Source organism: Eptatretus burgeri, chromosome 11 (genome assembly GCF_056783735.1).
Source record: "Eptatretus burgeri isolate ZD-2024b chromosome 11, Ebu_testis_v1, whole genome shotgun sequence".
Taxonomy (NCBI): Eukaryota; Metazoa; Chordata; class Myxini; order Myxiniformes; family Myxinidae; genus Eptatretus; species Eptatretus burgeri.
Window position 1 is genome coordinate 71841602 of NC_140971.1, and position 17505 is coordinate 71859106.

General features: G+C 43.0%; 1 protein-coding gene across 3 annotated transcripts in view; it reads left to right on the forward strand.

Annotated features, from left to right (window-relative positions):
- Nucleotides 1-17156, forward strand: part of LOC147017350 (gap junction beta-2 protein-like) — a 29154-nt gene extending 11998 nt beyond the window's left edge. For 2 of the 3 annotated variants that reach the window (XM_085846943.1, XM_085846944.1), the window contains exons 2-3: nucleotides 8956-9321; nucleotides 12712-17156. In XM_085846943.1, coding sequence (XP_085703069.1) covers nucleotides 8971-9321; nucleotides 12712-13176 — 816 coding nt within the window. In that variant the 5' untranslated portion in view covers nucleotides 8956-8970 and the 3' untranslated portion in view covers nucleotides 13177-17156. Of the gene's footprint in view, nucleotides 1-1359; nucleotides 1577-8955; nucleotides 9322-12711 lie in introns of those variants that run through there. The other variant, XM_085846942.1, reaches the window with a different exon arrangement.
- The last annotated feature ends 349 nt before the right edge of the window (nucleotides 17157-17505 follow it).

A 17505-nucleotide genomic window follows, 5' to 3' on the forward strand; every position in this document is an offset into this window, starting at 1 on the left:
ATGATGTAACCATCTCCTCTAGCGGCAGGAGAGGTTGTGCAAGTTTCCTTTACCTTTCTGTCTAAAGAAACATAGGTCTATTATATGTATTTCAAAGTGCAGAGTCACTCTTCAGGGTTAAAATTCAAACAAACTCCTCTAAATCCTAATGGTGCAATGCTCGTGGTGTAACTTATTTCTTCGATAGTTAATAAAATTGCATAGTAATGCTTTTAGTTAGCCTAACAAGATGGTGCAGAGGTACATTTATCTTCAAGCAGTCTAGTCTGGGTTTCAATCTCGACCAGACTATAAACTAGTGAAATAATGTCTTGTAGGCAGGATGTTACATCAAAGGCAGGGTGTTGCTTGCTCTCCCTAAATTCCTGCTACCGTCAGTCGAATGTCAGGCCTGGACAGGTGGTTCACAAAAGACTTTTGGCCAAACACTTTCCCCCACCGACCCCACAATTTGGGAATAATTGGTGCTATTAAGCAAGTAGTAATAGATGTATGTATGTATGTATTTGTTGCATGATATGATATGTCATGGAAATAACCGAGACAGAAGAAGTTATGTGCAAAGTTGTCATGTCCACCTTATAAATTTTGATTTTAATTTAAATTAAAAGTCGGTCTTCTGAGATATTAAAATATTAGATCGTTTCAATTTTTTGGAGAAACATGAAGAAGATCAGCTTCAGCAGAGTGGATCTTTGGGATACAAAGGCTAGGCTCATTTGGGGGCAGTGGGACAACACGCAGTTAGATATGAAATATACAACTTAGTAGAAGCAGCACTTAAGAAGAGACTGTGATGTATTGGTATGTTGCGTCTGTGCATGCATGGACAGGCCTGGTGTGTCATGGTCGGATTAAAAGCTTGTTGGACAATGGCGGCATTCTGGTAACCCATGTTTCTCTTTGCCTCTTGACTCGCGTTTCGGTTCTGGGAGAACTGAACATCTGGCGACGAGGATAAACTATTTTGCCTTTGAGACTGCCTTATTCTCTCTTCCTGAAGTCATGGTCACATTTGGAATGATTGGAGAGTTTAAAGCCGAAGAGGAAGAGTGGTCGCTGTATGTGGAGCATATGCAGCACTACTTCGCAGCTAACGACATTATGAGTTTGGAGAAACAACGGTCCATAATGCTGGGTGTTTGCGGAACGTCGACATACAAAAGCTCATGTGAAGTTTGTTCACACCGAGGAAACTGGGAGACGTCCCATTTTCGGAGCTGGTTAAAGTCGTTGAACAACACTGGAATCCGAGGCCGTCGGTGATTGTGCAGCGCTGCAAACTGTGCAGCGCTTCCATTGGACCGAGGAAAAGTGGGCGTGAATGCTTTTTGATCCACGAATCTGCATATAGCGACCACACTCCGACGCACCTGGAGGCGGGGCCAAATCGCCCCACGCTCGCCGATAGGACGGAACAGAAGTGGACGTGAGTCGTTTTTGATTCGATTGCTTCGGAAAGGCTGGTGTTTTTGCACCCGCTGCTCGGTGCGCGCCCTGCACGAGTCCAGTATCGGTGCCCACAAGCGGCGCGGGAATGGTGGTGATGCGATGGTTGCGAGGGCGAGTTGTGACGGTAAAGGTCGTGGCTGTTGTTGTGAAGCGGCGTTGCGGTTGGTGGTTGTTGTGTGATGGCTGTTGAGACGTGGTTGGTGGTGGTAGTAATGGTAGTAATGGCGGCTGGTCCAAAATAAAGATAGTAAAAGAAAAACGGCTATCTAAAAGGGTCGCAGCCCGCATGAATGACATTTATTCCCTCTAAACAACGGGTTTGGGCCTAACTACACATATACTTACAGAGATATCTCACCTAAGGGACCTGAATGGTGGTTTGCGAATTTCGTCAACCACAACAATGGCTTCGTCAATGGAATTGGCGGAAAAGAACGCATTGGATCTCCATGAACATACCGGAGTAGTGCGGTACCAGGGAGCAGTAAACAAGATGATGAGTTTTAAAAGCCGCCAGACACCCCGGGCTTTATCTTTTGAAGAGGTGTCCGCAGTAAAATGTGATCACTGTGGACGGACGGCTCATAATCAAACTAGCGAGTGTTCAGCTAGAAATGTGGACTGCAATATATATATATATATATATATATATATATATATATATATATATATATATATATATATATATATATATATGACAAAAAGGGTCACTTTGCAAGAGTCTGTTGTCCAAAACACCAAGCATTCCTCAGAGCGAGAACAGCTCTCCACAAGGAATGAGAAAAAGGTCTCAATATAAGACATATCAGTTAGAGGAGGAAAATGAAGAGGACACATACAGTCTTTTTCATAAATCGAGCAACCAAGCGAAATCAAAACCACTGGTTGTGAGGTTGGAGGTACAAGGCAGAGAAGTACAGATGCAAATCGATACGGGGTCTTCGGTATCACTGATTAGTGATGCTAGATTCCAGGAGAAGTGGAGGGCAGATAACCCAAACAGACCCACAATCTGCCCCTGTCAGACCATACTATGCACATATACTGGTGAATCTGTGGATATTGTGGGAGAATGTGAAGTTGCTGTGCGGTATGGTACACAGAAGGCAGAGTTGACCTTAATGGTGGTGAGAGGTTCAGGGCCCAGTCTGCTGGGACGGGATTGGCTCTGAGCAATCCAGTTGAATTGGCAGGAGGTGAACAACCTCAATACCAGTGATCGATTGAGGAAACTCCTGAAGGACTATGGAGACCTTTTCGCATTGGAGCTGGGAAAACTGAAAGGAATGGAAGTTGAGCTAGATATTGACCCAAATGCAATCCGGAAGTTTGTGAATGCCCACCTGGTAACATGTATATTAATATTTTGGCACGCCCCTTTCTTTGTTCCACCATCAGATTTTTGTGACTGCATGAAATGAAACAAGATTTGGCACATATACTAATGATATTATTGTCTTCCTGAAGAGGCCCATCAAAATTCGTTTTGATGCATTTTCACAAACTCCAACGGATTCCATTCAAATTCGGTACGATTATGGCTTTTGGTCCAACTTAGGTCATTGGCTATAAATTTTTTCCATAACACTTCTGATATTCGAAAAAAATCGATAAATCGATATCCCTTATGGGATTTTCCATTCAAATCCACTCAAGTTTAAGGCCTACGGGGGACGCAAATTTCTACTTTGCCCCGGGCGCTGTTTACCTCCGCTACGCCAAGCTGTTAGGGTTAGGGTTAGGGTTTGGGTTAGTGTTAGGGTTAGGGTTAGCTACCCTAACACTAACCCTAACCCTAACCGCTAACCCTAACTGCTAACCCTAACCCTAACTGCTAACCCCTAACCGCTAACCGCTAACAGCTATTCAGGAAATTTGCAAGAAAGCCTGGGCAACGCCAGGCTTTATTGCTAGCCTGAGCAACGTCGGGCATTACTACTAGTTTTCACTAAGAGGGAAGGTAGATCAGGAGTTTAATCGGTTGCTAAAGGCTGGGATCATAGAACCTGTACAATTTTCTCGTTGGGCAGCTTAGATCATTCCGGTTATGAAAAGAGATGGCTTGGTTCAGATATGCGGAGACTACAAGGTTACAGTCAATCCAGCAGCCCGCTTAGACACTTACCCCATTCCGCGCATTGATGAGTTGTTCACAAAACTTTCTGGGGGAAAACTTCACAAAGCAAGACTTAAGCCACGCCTACCGGAAGTTGGTTTTGTCGAAAACTTCACGTGAATTTGTCACAATAAACACACAAAGGGAATTGTTCAGATACACACGCTTACCATTTGGCTTGTCAACGGTGTCATCTGTGTTCCAACACACAATGGAAAATTTGCTGGTGGGGATTCCAGGAGTCGTGGTCCACCTTGATGATTTATCAGCAACGACAAATTCCATTAATGACCATCTTTGCAACCTTAAGAGTGTCTTGAAGAAGTTGCAAGATGCAGGATTGTGATTGCAACGACATAAATGCGTTTTTCTCGCTGCTGAAGTCACATACCTTGGGCACAAGTTAACTGTGAACGGGATACAGCCGACCGATGAGAAGGTCAGGGTGATCACCGAGCCACCTGCACCAAATAATGCAAAAGAACTGAAGTCATTCTTAGGGCAACTGATCTACTACAGCAAGATTTTGGCAGATTTAGCATCTGCACTTGAACCCTTACATCGCCTACTATGGAAGGAGGTATGGTGTCAATGAAAGAAGGATTAACAAGGAGCATTCCAAAAAGCAAAGTGCTTGCTGAAATCCACACGTGACCTGACTCATTACAATGATCGAAAGAAACTCGTGATGTCATGTGACGCCAGTCCATATGGTGTCAGAGCAGTGCTGGCACACATAATGCCAGATGGGACAGAGACCGATCGGGTATGCTTCGCGCACATTGAATAAGGCAGAGTGCAGATACTCACAGGTCGATAAGGAAGGTCTCGCGGTAATTTTTGTCGTTAAGAAATTCCATATCTATCTGTATGGCCATGCCTTTCAAATAAATATAGAATACGAGCCCTTGCTGGGGTTATTTAATGAAAAACGGGCTATTCCAACAATGGCATCACCTCGAGTTCAGTGTTGGGTATTAACCCTTGCAGCCTACGATTATCATCTTCTTCTTCTTCTTCTTCTTCTTCTTCTTCTTCTTTCGGCTGCTCCCGTTAGGGGTCGCCACAGTGGATCATCCGTATGATGTGCATAGTGATTTGGCACATGTTTTACGCCGGATGCCCTTCCTGACGCAACCCTGGTCGCCTCTTACGACACAGGGATATGGTACACCTATTTTAACCGGGATATACACCGGCCCAGTACACTGGTACTCACTTCGCCGACCTCGGAAGGATGACAGGCTGAGTCAACCCCCTGGTGTATTAATTCAGTGACCCAATGAGGCTTGAACTCAGGACCTTTTGGATCCCAAGCCGCTGCCCTAACCACTGCGCCAACACCAGGCTATAAAGGCAGCACCAACACCAGGCAGCCAACGATTATCATATCGTATACAAACCTGGCATGGCCAATGCCAATGCCGACGCACTGAGCCATCTTCCACGTGCACTGACTGGGCCAGATGCTTCAATTCCAGGAGAAGTGACTCTCTTGATGGACATGATGGAGAGTTCACTGATCACCCCTATGTGTGTATGGCTAATGACAGGCAGGGACCCTGTGCTTTCACGTGTTCGTGAGCACATCATCGGGGGTTGCCCAGGCATATTGCCACAGGAAGAGTTCAAACCATTCGCTAGTCGTAAGCAGGAACTGAGTGTTCATGTCGGTTGTGTGCTGTGGGGAGCACAGGTGGTACTGCCACACCAATGCCGACGTCATATGGATGACATGTTACACGAGGTACCATCCAGATATTGTAAGGATGAAGGCTTTGACATGAAGCTACATGTGGTGGCCACGATTGGATATTGACTTGGAGAAAAGAGTTAAAGGATGTCATGAATGTCAGGCGTTCCAGAAACTTCCTTCCAAAGCACCACTGCATCCTTGGGAGTACCCTAGTCAACCATGGTCGCACAAACATGGGGAGACTTTGCAGGTCCAGTCGAAGATGCTATTCATTCTGGTCGATGCATACTCAAAGTGGATTGAAGTATATGCCACTTCGAAAATGACGAGTGAAGTCACGATTGACAAATTGTGAGAAGCGTTTCCTGCACACGGCATACCTCAAATTCTTGTTTCGGACAATGGGCCGTGTTTCACGAGCAAAGAATTTCCAAAGTCCGTGACCATGAACAAAGTTCGACACGTCAGGAGTGCTCGATACCATCCAGCGACAAACGGGTGAGCAGAACGTGCGGTGCACACTGTGAAATCAGCACTGCGTAAAATGAGTGGTCCCTTGCACACTCACGTGTCGTGATTTCCCTTGAGTTCTCGCACAACACCGCAGTCCACAACGACACAAACACCGGCAGAGATGCTCATGAACAGGAAGCTCCGTTCACGTATAAACATGGTTGCACCCAACATCAACACCACGGTTGAGCATAAACAGCTATCACAAAAATTATCTCATGGTTTGCGGACAATTCAGGAGTTTGAAATTGGACAATACGTTTCAGTTCAAAATTACAGCTCGGGTGACAAGTGGGTACCTGGTTACATGGCCAAGTGAATGGGTCCTGTTTCATATACTGTGGAAGTGTCAACTGGAAGAGTGCAGCAGATGTGGAAGGAACATGCTGACCACATCAGACACTGAGCTTCGACATTGTCATCGAAAGTCATCATCGATGTTAATTTTTCAGCAGAAGTGGAGGAAGCTCCTGAATGTCAGGGGAGTGACACACAGGTACCTGAGGAGAACAACGTTGCAGTGGATGACATTGAGGGCCTCAAGGTCGACATTGTTCTGGAGCCCATCAGGAGGCGTTACCCACAAAGAGATCGAAAACCAAAACCACCAGATTGCTGTGACTGTAAAACTAATTAAAGGCCAAGCATGCAATGTACAAAGACTGAAGTACTCATTGCTCTCATTGACATATTGTGTACTACATGAGTACGTAAGCCATGGGCATTTCTGAAGAATTTAGGATTACAATTGTTCTTTGGGGGGGGGGGGGTTAAAAGGGTGTTAATTGTCTGAGGAGGAGGATGTGTGATGTTTTGCTATGTTGCGTCTGCGCATGCGTGGGCAGGCGCAAACTGAATGGAGGCCATTAAGATACTGTTGGTGACATTGAGGTGATAGAGGCGGCAATTGGGGAAAAAAATAAGCTTCGACAAATCGAGGGAGATTATTTCATTGGCAGCAGAAGATCTGGTGCAAACGAGTCCAGTGTTGGATGAGAAGAAAGATGCAAAAACCCTGACTGAAAGAGGACATATAGTATTCTATTACTCCATTAACTTTGTATGAGAACCTTGTATGCTGCTGGAGGTTGAAAGGTACCAAAGAAAAAAGTTGGATCAATACAACTACAGTATATCTACACAACTTTCAAGAGTAACTCATACATCTGATCTGCCAACTTAAGGAATGAAGATGTGATGGTGTAAGTGTTAACGAACTGCACTTTTGTTCTGTTCTTCCATATGGCAGCTTGGCTGCCAGGTAGCTATCATTTCTTGGAAGCACAGCTGCACTGCTGATGCTGTGCCCCTCTACCAGTATACTGGTACTCGTTTCACCAACCTCAGAAGGATGACTGACTGAGTCAACCTCACCTGGTATTAATTCAGTGGCCAACAGGGCTCAAACTCAGGACCTTAAGATCCCAAGCCAGCCACCCTAACTGTGAAACCAACACCAGGCTGTTGTGCTTCCTGTAGAAGTTAGTTACTGAAGTTAATGTAGAAGTTAGTTACTGAAGTTAAGGCATTATTTTTGCAGTGGGATGGCAAGTAAATACGAGTATAACTTATCTGGGTTGAAATTATTTTTGAGGGGAAAGGAAATGTTTCGTGCAAATTGTAATATTATGCCAAACTGTACTGGAGTCATTCTCAAGTTAGATGGGGAGGTCATTGATGTTCAACTAGAAAATAACGGATTTGAGAACACTGCCTTGGAGGCATAGCAGCCTCCATGAGGGAAACAAAAGTGAAGATGGTATTATTACTGTTTACATGCACGGAAGAAAATGACAGGCCAGATATGGAGGGCAGGATTGGACAGGATCTCATCAAATGTATCCTATTAAGAGAGTGCTCTGACCTTGAACGTGATGTTTAATACCATTATCCATTACCATGGAGAAGTAGCCTGCCCGGTGTTGAGTAACAAGCACAAAACACAACTAGTGGTACCTACTTAGATGGTTACTCCATTAGAGAAAAATGAATTACTTGATATTGAGCAATCATGCATTCCATTACCTTGTAAAGCAGACGTAGAATGTCATAGCCTCCATTGTTTTAGTAATTTTGCTGTGCAGAGTTAAAGGGCGAGCCCATATTTATTTACAAAATAAAATGGCCGCCAGTCTACCAGTCAGCCATCTTTGATCAGATCGCAAAATAAAGTGAGATGCACGTGTATGCCAACATGAACTGTGCTTGTGCCCAATTTGAACAAATTCAGATCAGCATGTTTGAGAGATGGTTGGGGCCACATTGAAGTAACAAAATGGATGCCAGTCGGCCATCTTGGATCTGATCTTCAAAGAAAATGACATACATTATAATCTAAGCCATCATTCCTTATCTGCGTGCTAGGTTTGATCAACATCAGTAAATGCATATCCGATAAATGGTTGAGGACGTGTTCAATACCGTTAAAAAAAAAAAACTAAAATGGCCACCAGTTGGCCATATTTGATGACATCGCAAAACAAAGTTATGTGCATATGCGTACCATCATGTGTTGTCTTTGTGTCAAGTACAAATAAAATCGGTCCATACATGTCTGAGATATTGTTGCAAACGCACGCACACACGGACACAAAAATCGAGACCAAATCCATAAGCCCCCGTTTGGGACTAAGTCCAACAGGGGCTAATAATTGGAAGCAAGCTGGTTGGTGTATAATTGATTGGATCAGTCAGTATCAATGATGTCCGTTTGGATGATGGTAATCACCCTCCTTTATCACACTGAAGACATGCACACAGATGCTATCCAAAACTGTACTCAACGAGGTGTTGAGGCCACTTCAAAATGTTTTCACATTCTTGGGTAGAAAACTCACAAAGTACAGGTTTAATTGTCAAAACCAGGTAAGACTTGTGATAAGGTGGGATGGGTTGGAGACCCTGACTTTCGAGGAAAACACAGTACACGGGCACTCTGGTTGAAATAAATTATTGAGAAGAGAGATGGGGAATGTGATCATTGCTTAAGGGCTATCAAAAGAAAAGTACGAAATTTAAAGAAACAATTCCAAGGCAAAGAGTTAAAAATAAATCAAGTTGAGTGACTACTTGTAATGGAATCTTCCATTGATGCTTCCAAGCAATCCTTGTTCATGGATAGTAATAAGTGAAAAATAAGTGTTTTTGACTGAATATATTTATGTTTTCCTTTTTCAAGGTAAATCCGTCATTGATGTCGACCAAAAGAAACCCATCCTCCATGGATTGGGGTGGTCTTTTTGACATAGTTAATGGCATCTCCAGATACTCAACGGTCATCGGACGTATCTGGCTCTTTGTGGTCTTCTTGTTCCGAGTCCTCGTGCTGGTGGTCGCTGGAGAGTCGGTTTGGGGAGATGACCAGTCAGATTTCGAGTGCAACACACTGCAGCCCGGGTGCACCAACGTGTGCTACGACCACTTTTTCCCTATTTCCCACGTCCGTCTGTGGGCGCTGCAACTCATCTTTGTCGCCACACCGACAATGCTAGTAGCGATGCACGTCAGTTCACGCTACCGGCGGGAGAAGAAGAATGGTGGTCAGGTGAGAATGAAGTTATGAAGTTTATCTTCATTCATAACTTCAGGTAATTCTGCAGAATTTTAAGGATTTTTAAACATCTCTTTACTGGTAATCAGTGCAGTTGAAGGATTCTATTTATTATATTATATGCAAATACATTCGAGTTATTTAGATGGACCCTTCGGCACTTGCTCCACAATTTTGTAAATTTGATATTTTTTAGCTTATCTGGAATGAAAATTCCAGATAAGGTATTGTCATCGTGCACCGTCTGTCCGTCTCCTTTTTTGACTTCTCCGGCCAAACCGCTCGGCCAATGCGGCTGAAATTTAGCAGCAGCGTTCCTCTCCTGACTGGTAACAGGAATTGCACAGCTTGTTTCGGTCATGTGACTTAAAGTAGGTCAAAATGGCCCACAGTAAATTTTTTCAAAAATCTTCTTCGCCAGACCCACCAGTCAGAATGCTGCCAGATTTTTGTTGCAACATTAGGCCAGGGTCGAGATGTTAAATTGCAAGGTCATGCCGATCATGTGACCGGAAAAGTATTGTCGTGGCCCTGGCGGTTACATTAATCCCCCGGACCAAATTGTGGTGGACGGGCGGTTAACACCAACCACGCCAGATCGCCGAGCTGTTCTCCTTAGAGGCGAACACGTGATCCCCGGAGATTATGGAGCGCGCGGGAGGGCAATGGGCAGCAAATGCACTTACACGGTGGAAGCACAGTACAAGGGGTTAATCTCGAACACACGACAAATAGACAACACAATGATCACCCACCTTCCTCCTTGAACACACAATGGGATAATGCTGAGTTTGCTGAGAGGCGCACTCCTCTTCCTCTCTTTCTCATAATCGTACAACTTCATGACTCAGCCGAACAGGAATGGCTATCGTGTTTCCCAGCATGCTGCAAATTCACCAGCATGAACACGAGAATTACACAACCATTTCGTTGTGCTGAGAGTAGAGCAAAAACGAGATCCTTCATCTCAGCCACATCCCTCACTACTGTGACTCCCAACAACTGTGTCCTCCCTGTTCTCCGATCATGCTCCCCCCCCTCATTTACATCACGCTGACCAATCATAAAGCTCAGGGGCGTGGCTAGTTGGTGCGAAGCCGGGAAGGCGGGGCTTCTTGCCTGCTTGGATATGCGGCTCGGTTGTCGCTGTTTTAAGGACGTAATTCTTTTATTGCTGGCTTGAAAATGCAAAAACATAGGAAAAGGTCACAGGGGGCAATCACATACTGGGAGAAATTGGCCTTAATCCCGATCTAATTAACACAGCACCACCCCCCGTGTGGTGACAAGTAACACTTAAGCTCACAGTTTCCCTACTTAATTTACATTGAGATGTCTCCTACCCGTCCACGGACCAAGCGACTCTATACCATCCTAACTCTCCTACGAAATTCCTCCATCTATCCCCACAACCATAACAGTATCAAAATGGTGGACTTCGTAATTTTTTTGGAAAATCGCGTAAATTCCTTCAAAAATATTCCTTTCCAGACCCACCAGTCAGAATGCCACCAAATTTAGGTTACGACATTAGGCTTGGGCCCATATTAGCTACAGGTCCAGTGGTCCTTTTTATTTTTCATTACATCTTAACACATTCATATGATGTAAGATATTCATTCAATCATTCAATACATTCATGCTGGTTCAGCTCTGCATCCCCCTCCGTGGATCCTTCGTCTGCAAAGCTTCCAATCCTCAGCCTCAATCTCTGGGTGTTGGATTCCTCACTGGTTATATAGCCATTTCCTCAGTCTTTAGCCACTCTGCCTGGCTTAACTCTTTACCTTCAACCATTCTAATCTTTCTACCCCAATTCTCACACAGGTGTCTGTAGGTATCCTCGTACAAACTTCTAAGCAGCCTCATCACTTTCAGTGGAATGCATTATTTATTCAGCACCTTCCAAAGTCCTTCCCTCTATATATTGTCATATACAATACCTGTTTGAAGGTGACAAAGCACACATAAAATCCTTAGCCATTTTGTCGTTCTTGATTTGAAAATTTGAAATACTTTCTTTGTCTTGCTTGTTTTCTTGAAACATGTTTTGCATAACCTGATCTCTTTTACTGGAGAAGAAATGATCTTAAACTCCACACAAATATCAACATGTCATATTCAACATACTAAAGAGTACACAAAAGCAACAAGTAACACAAAATGTACATTAAAACAAAAAACACTCCTGAGTAAAATAAAGGTTATCTTGGTGGGAAATCCTCAGTTTTTAATTTCCACAGTGTTGGTTTCCTTTGTCATACTGTCAAATAGAGCCTGGTGTTGGCTCAGTGGTAAGGGTGGCGGCTTGGGATCCTCGGGTCCTGAGTTCAAGCCTCGTTGGCCGCTGAATTAATTCACCAGGGGGTTGACTTTCGAGGTCGGTGAAATGAGTAGCAGTGTGTACTGGTGGAGGGGCACTGCATCAGCGACACAGTCACGCTTACAAGAAATTATAGCTACCCTGGCAGCGAAGCTGCCATACGCAAGAAGAATAATAATAAGAAGACTGTCAAATTGATTTGAATTTCATCTCACGCACTTATAAAACGGCTCTTGTCTGGGATTAGAGAAGAAATGTCACAGCAACATGTACCGTGTTGGAAAAATCTGAACTATAAAACATGGATTCGTGGTGTGTGTGTGTGGGTGTGCGTGTGTGTACACGTGTACATATACATTCCGATAGAAAAGACAGCCAACCAACAAATGAAACGATATTCTACTCAAACAATTTGTAACAACTCGGAAAGAGCAAAATTAGCCTCACGTGACATTTAGTTTGTGATGCATGAATTTCCTCAAGCACAAGTTGGTGTCCACAAACTTCCTCAAGTTGGAATTTCCCTCAACCTGACCGGGGTCTGTGAAGAGGTCTCGAGGCAAAGTTCTGCTTCTCCCCGGGGCCGGGCGAGATCCGAGGATGGCATCCCATCTGTTTGCCAGGCAGCTTTCTATGCCACCCTAATCAGATGAAAACCATCCACGAAGTTGGACTTCAGGAAGTTCTGCTCTTTCTTCCCTGTTTCAAATTGGTGGAATAGAGTTTGGTTATATTTATTGGTTGTTGTGTCTTTTCCATTGAATACTGGACAATCGCAACAGCATTCATCTTATGGTGTTGCTGAGGATGACACAAAGACCGAATATTTAAGAGGAACATCCTCCGTCAATGTTGGGTTGGATAGGAACAGATGGTTTCCAAATATTTATAAACTAAACCGAGCTATAACTGAATGAGAAGCTGAGTTATCAGGACTCAACTTACAGTATTAGTGTTGCTATGATTATTTCTTATGTAAAATGTGTTCTACAATTTTTGCTGTGCAAGATTATCCAGATGCTTTATTTTTCACCCATGTTTACTCACCCCTATCTTCCTAGTTTGTTAGTTACTGGAAAAAGAAGAAATATAAAAAGAACTTTGACGATGTGGAAGAAGTGGAACTCACTGGAGAAACAATAAAGAAAAGGTTGGCTCGTATCGACGGAGGCCTGCTTTTGACATATCTACTCAGCATCTCGGTCCGAATGGCTCTCGAAGTCATTTTTCTTTATGTATACTATGCACTTTACCACAGTCATCATATGCCAAGGAAGCTCGAGTGTGACATTTCACCGTGCCCACAAATCGTAGAGTGTTTTGTAGCAAGGCCGACGGAGAAAACCATATTCACGGTTTTCATGATTTTATCTTCGGCCATTTGCCTTTTGCTCAATCTTATAGAGTTCCTCTATCTGTTTGTTAAGCGGTGTTGTTTAGAACCTGTTATAAATAACCGCCGCACCATAATGACAAGCCAATGCCAAAACAACCAGAACCAGTTTTCTGTGATTGACAACTGCTGATGGAAGGTCTACATTTCTAGAAGACTTTTATGTGAGCGATGACCAATTTTAACATTTCTTCGAAGTCGGCTCAATGTAATATATACACACACACAGCACAGCCAAGTGTGTGGTATAGTTATGCGGACGACACATTTGTCATCTGTCCCAGAGAGGCAGTTAACATCATTCATGAGGCTACTGGAAAAAGCTTTCCTTCCATCAGGTTCACCTATAAACAAGAACAGAATGTATCCTTCTCTTTCTAGACACAATCGTGACAGGGGGTCCGAAAGGAGGTTTGAACATTACAGTTTACAGGGAGCCCACTCACGTTGGCCATTACCTGGATTTCGACTCTTGACATCCAAGGACCACAAACGAGCTGTGATATACACCCTCCTCAAAAGAGCAAGTGATTTACCATCAACAATCAAAGACAAGAGGAGAGAGGTGAAGCATCTACAAAGCATCCTGAAGGGCAACGGCTACCCTGATAGATTGTTACCAAAAAGGGAAGTGGATTTGGCTGCCTTAAAAAAACAGGGTTTCATCACAGTAACAACCAAAGGGTTTTTGTGTTGGATCTTTTTGTACCAGGTGTGTCACAGAGCATTGGCAGAGTGTTAAAATCGGCAGGTGTGAGAGTAAATTTCAAACCTGTATTCATCATGAGGCAGGCACTGATGAAGGTCAAGGACATGCTGCCGAGGAATAGCCGAGCAGGATGGTACACACGGTCCCCTGTGGTTGTGGGGCAAAAAATGTTGGAGAGACAGGAAGAACCTAAGGCCAACATATCACTGAGCATTGCAAGGCCTTCACATGCAACAATCAAAGTAGATCTGCCATTGCCAAACATGGCTTGAAGGCTGGCCATGTTCCTCTATGGAATGGTGTCAGCATTTTGGATGTGAAACCAAATAAAGCCAGAAGACAGATTTTGGAGGCATGGCATGCAGAGGAAATAGTTGCATCGCTCATGGAGGAGGTCATGTACTTGCAACTAGCATTTGGTCCACTCATACGTAGACACACCAGAGATACTCCAATGTAAAAAGAGCAAACTGAATATAACGTATTATGCAGTTTGACTTCACATTGTTGTATCAAATTTGTCACTGCCCCTACCACCTTTCACCACCACCCCCCTCTTTCCAACACTTACCCACATTCTCACCATTGTTTCAGGTCATAACAAATTATGATTGTTTATGTTGCATTGATTTAACTTCATTGGCTTACATGACAAACAATTACCTTAAGCATGTGCTCCCACCCTCCCTTGCAGCATTTGCTGCCAGGCTGTTTGATTGAATGTGCTAACGGTTATGAGCTAGAGTTTCTGAGATGTGGCTTTGATTGGTTTGTCCAGGCTGGCCCACCCCCATTTTCATGTTGAGAAAGGGGCGGGGGGGGAGTTTGGAATTATTTATTTCATTATTGAGAAAGGTCAGTGGAGGCGCATTGTATTGAATGTTGCTGACCGAAACATTGAGTCATTCGTTGTTCAATTGAAGGTTGGAGACATATATATATATATATATATATATATATATATATATATATATATATATATATATATATATATATATATATATGTAATTGACCCCTCCCACACTCCTCGAGCCAAATAAGCTGCATAAAGCAACCCAAGAAGACATACACAAGGTAAGTGCTACTTTGTTTTGAGCGTAGCACTTACCTTGTTTTTGTACGCTGTTTCGAGCTTAACTTCTTCAGCGAGAGGAGTGTAGAAGGGGTTGATTTTTTTAATATAATCCTAGCCACTTGGGTTTACTTGATTAGGTGAGGGCTGATTAGGCATTCCCTCCATTCACAGGTGAGAGATGTGGGTGGGTCTTTCTGTATGTGTGTGTATTTATACACACACACACACACACACACACACACACACACACACACACACACACACACACACACACACACACACACACACACACACACATTCATTTATTTATGTGAGCTATGACTGGAGTATCTCAGCATAACAGTCCAGACATCCAGACATCTACACCACATCACAACCACAGTGCGAGTAGTTCACCCATTCAGGTGTACACAACAACGTTTGTGTATATAATTTCAGACACCATTTCTGATTGCAAATCCACCGTTTGGCTCCTAAGTTTGATATAAGCATGGTGCTTGCATGCCAGGCAATACATGCTTGTTAAAATAGCACGGTCATGATGGGACACATAGTTCGGTTACCATAACAGCTCAAGGATGATATATATCATATATATATACACACACAAAGGGTATATGTATGTATATAATATATATATATATATATATATATATATATATATATATATATATATATATATATATATACATAAATACATGTACATAAATACATACTGTAAGAAGGGAGAGCAAGCTAATAATGGCACCTACCATCTCAAATGTGGGGCAAATGCCCCCTATGCACCTTGATGATGCTCCATATTGCATGAATGCAAAATGAATTATTTGTCCATTGGCAAGAGATTCTACATCTCTTTGTACATCTCTCAAGGATCCTGGATATCTGAGATGATGAGCTTATTAGCTTTTTGGGCTGTACATGGTGCATTGAGCTAATATGGTGACGGTTGAGCATTCACTCAGCAAACTCAGATAATTAAAAATGGAGGGTTACCATAACACAGCGCCGCTTGAACTCAGTGTTCACCCTGTCCATCTACCAAGAGACTGACACCCAAAATTTGGTTGAGTTAATGAATGACTTCTTTTCTCGTAAAACAACAAGCGAAGAAATGCCCTTGCATCCTTTGTTGAGAATTTATAGTGCAGTCGCAATTCCTGAAATATTATGCTGGGAAGTACTTAGTTAAATTAATAGCCAAAAATAAAATAAAAAGCATGTTTGTGTAGGTGGGTGAAGGGTTCTCGAAATACTCTGACATGTCGTCAACATTTGTCATCACATATTATAAAATTAACCCTCCCAACATTTATACTCCTGGGATCTGAAAACAATACCATCATCAGCCTCACATTAGTGGCATGCTATATAAATGGCAATTCTGAGGTTATCCTGATGATTAAAGCATACTAAATGATTATTTTTTTGGTTAACATGCAGTCTGCATTATTAGCACTGATATATGGATTGTGCATTTGCAGCTTATTCTTCGAACCTTCTGAAAAGTAGTAATATGAATAATAATGGAGCAAGTGGTGTGATCACACCAAGATTCCAAAGCATAACGTCATCAGCAGATGATGGAGAATATACATGTACCAAGTTATGCTCAGGTGCTCAACTGCTCATTTAAGACAAAGCTGACCAGGTGGTGTCATCGATTTGAATTTTGTGATCTAACCTGGTGGTACTCTTTGGTAATCTCTAGAACTTAATGAGGATGCTTTTACATCAATTCTGTCATGGGAGAGTAACCCTTTTTTTGCTGTGAATAAACAGCTGCTGGAAAGACAACCTGAAGGACTCAAGAGATGCTGCTGATGCTGTTATTGAGGCATGTTCGCAATCTGAGTAATTAGTCCGTACACCCCCCCCCCCGCCTCTTTTCCTCCACGCAGTGGAAGACGTTGGTTTTTGCAATCACGTGTGTGTGTGTGTGTGTGTGTGTGTGTGTGTGTGTGTGTGTGTGTGTGTGTGTGTGTGTGTGTGTGTGTGTGTGTGTGTGTGTGTGTGTCCCCGAGCCGTAACCTTTTTTTTACCATTTGAGCTTTTGTCATCAAATTTTCAACAAAGCCTTATTATGAGAATATGGAGAAGCCAAATTAATAATCTGGTCAAAAGGTCAAAGGTACGATTTAGCATATTGAAGAAGAAGAAGTCCGAATACAAAGTGGACAGGCTTTGCATTTTCAGATGCTTTCGAGTTGTCCATTGCTGTTACGCTGCATATACCTTTGAGTATAAGATTTGAATTGTGAATTAAGCTATTGCTGCCTGAACATGTTTCAAAAAAAATCCCATTATTTATAATAAAAAGTGCAGTGCATCTCTGAGATGAGTTTATGGATTTACTAGTAAATTTACTTGTGAATTTACCCTAACCCTAACAGCTTGTTTTTCCGCATTCACTTGGCATCACCACACAAATGGCAAAGCGGATGTGAGACCACCTGACTGCAACACTGTGTCTTCAATGTCACAAGCATCCTGTCGTGATCGAATGATGTAGAGGTAGCGCACTTACTTGTGAGCTGTCTAACTGAGTTTAATTCCTCACCTAAGTAAAAACTGTTGGATTGATGTTTTGCAGGCAAGGCCTTGGTTGCATCATAAATTATGCCATCCCTCGGATGTACATTAAGCCGGGTATCCTGTATGCCAGCATTAATGGTACC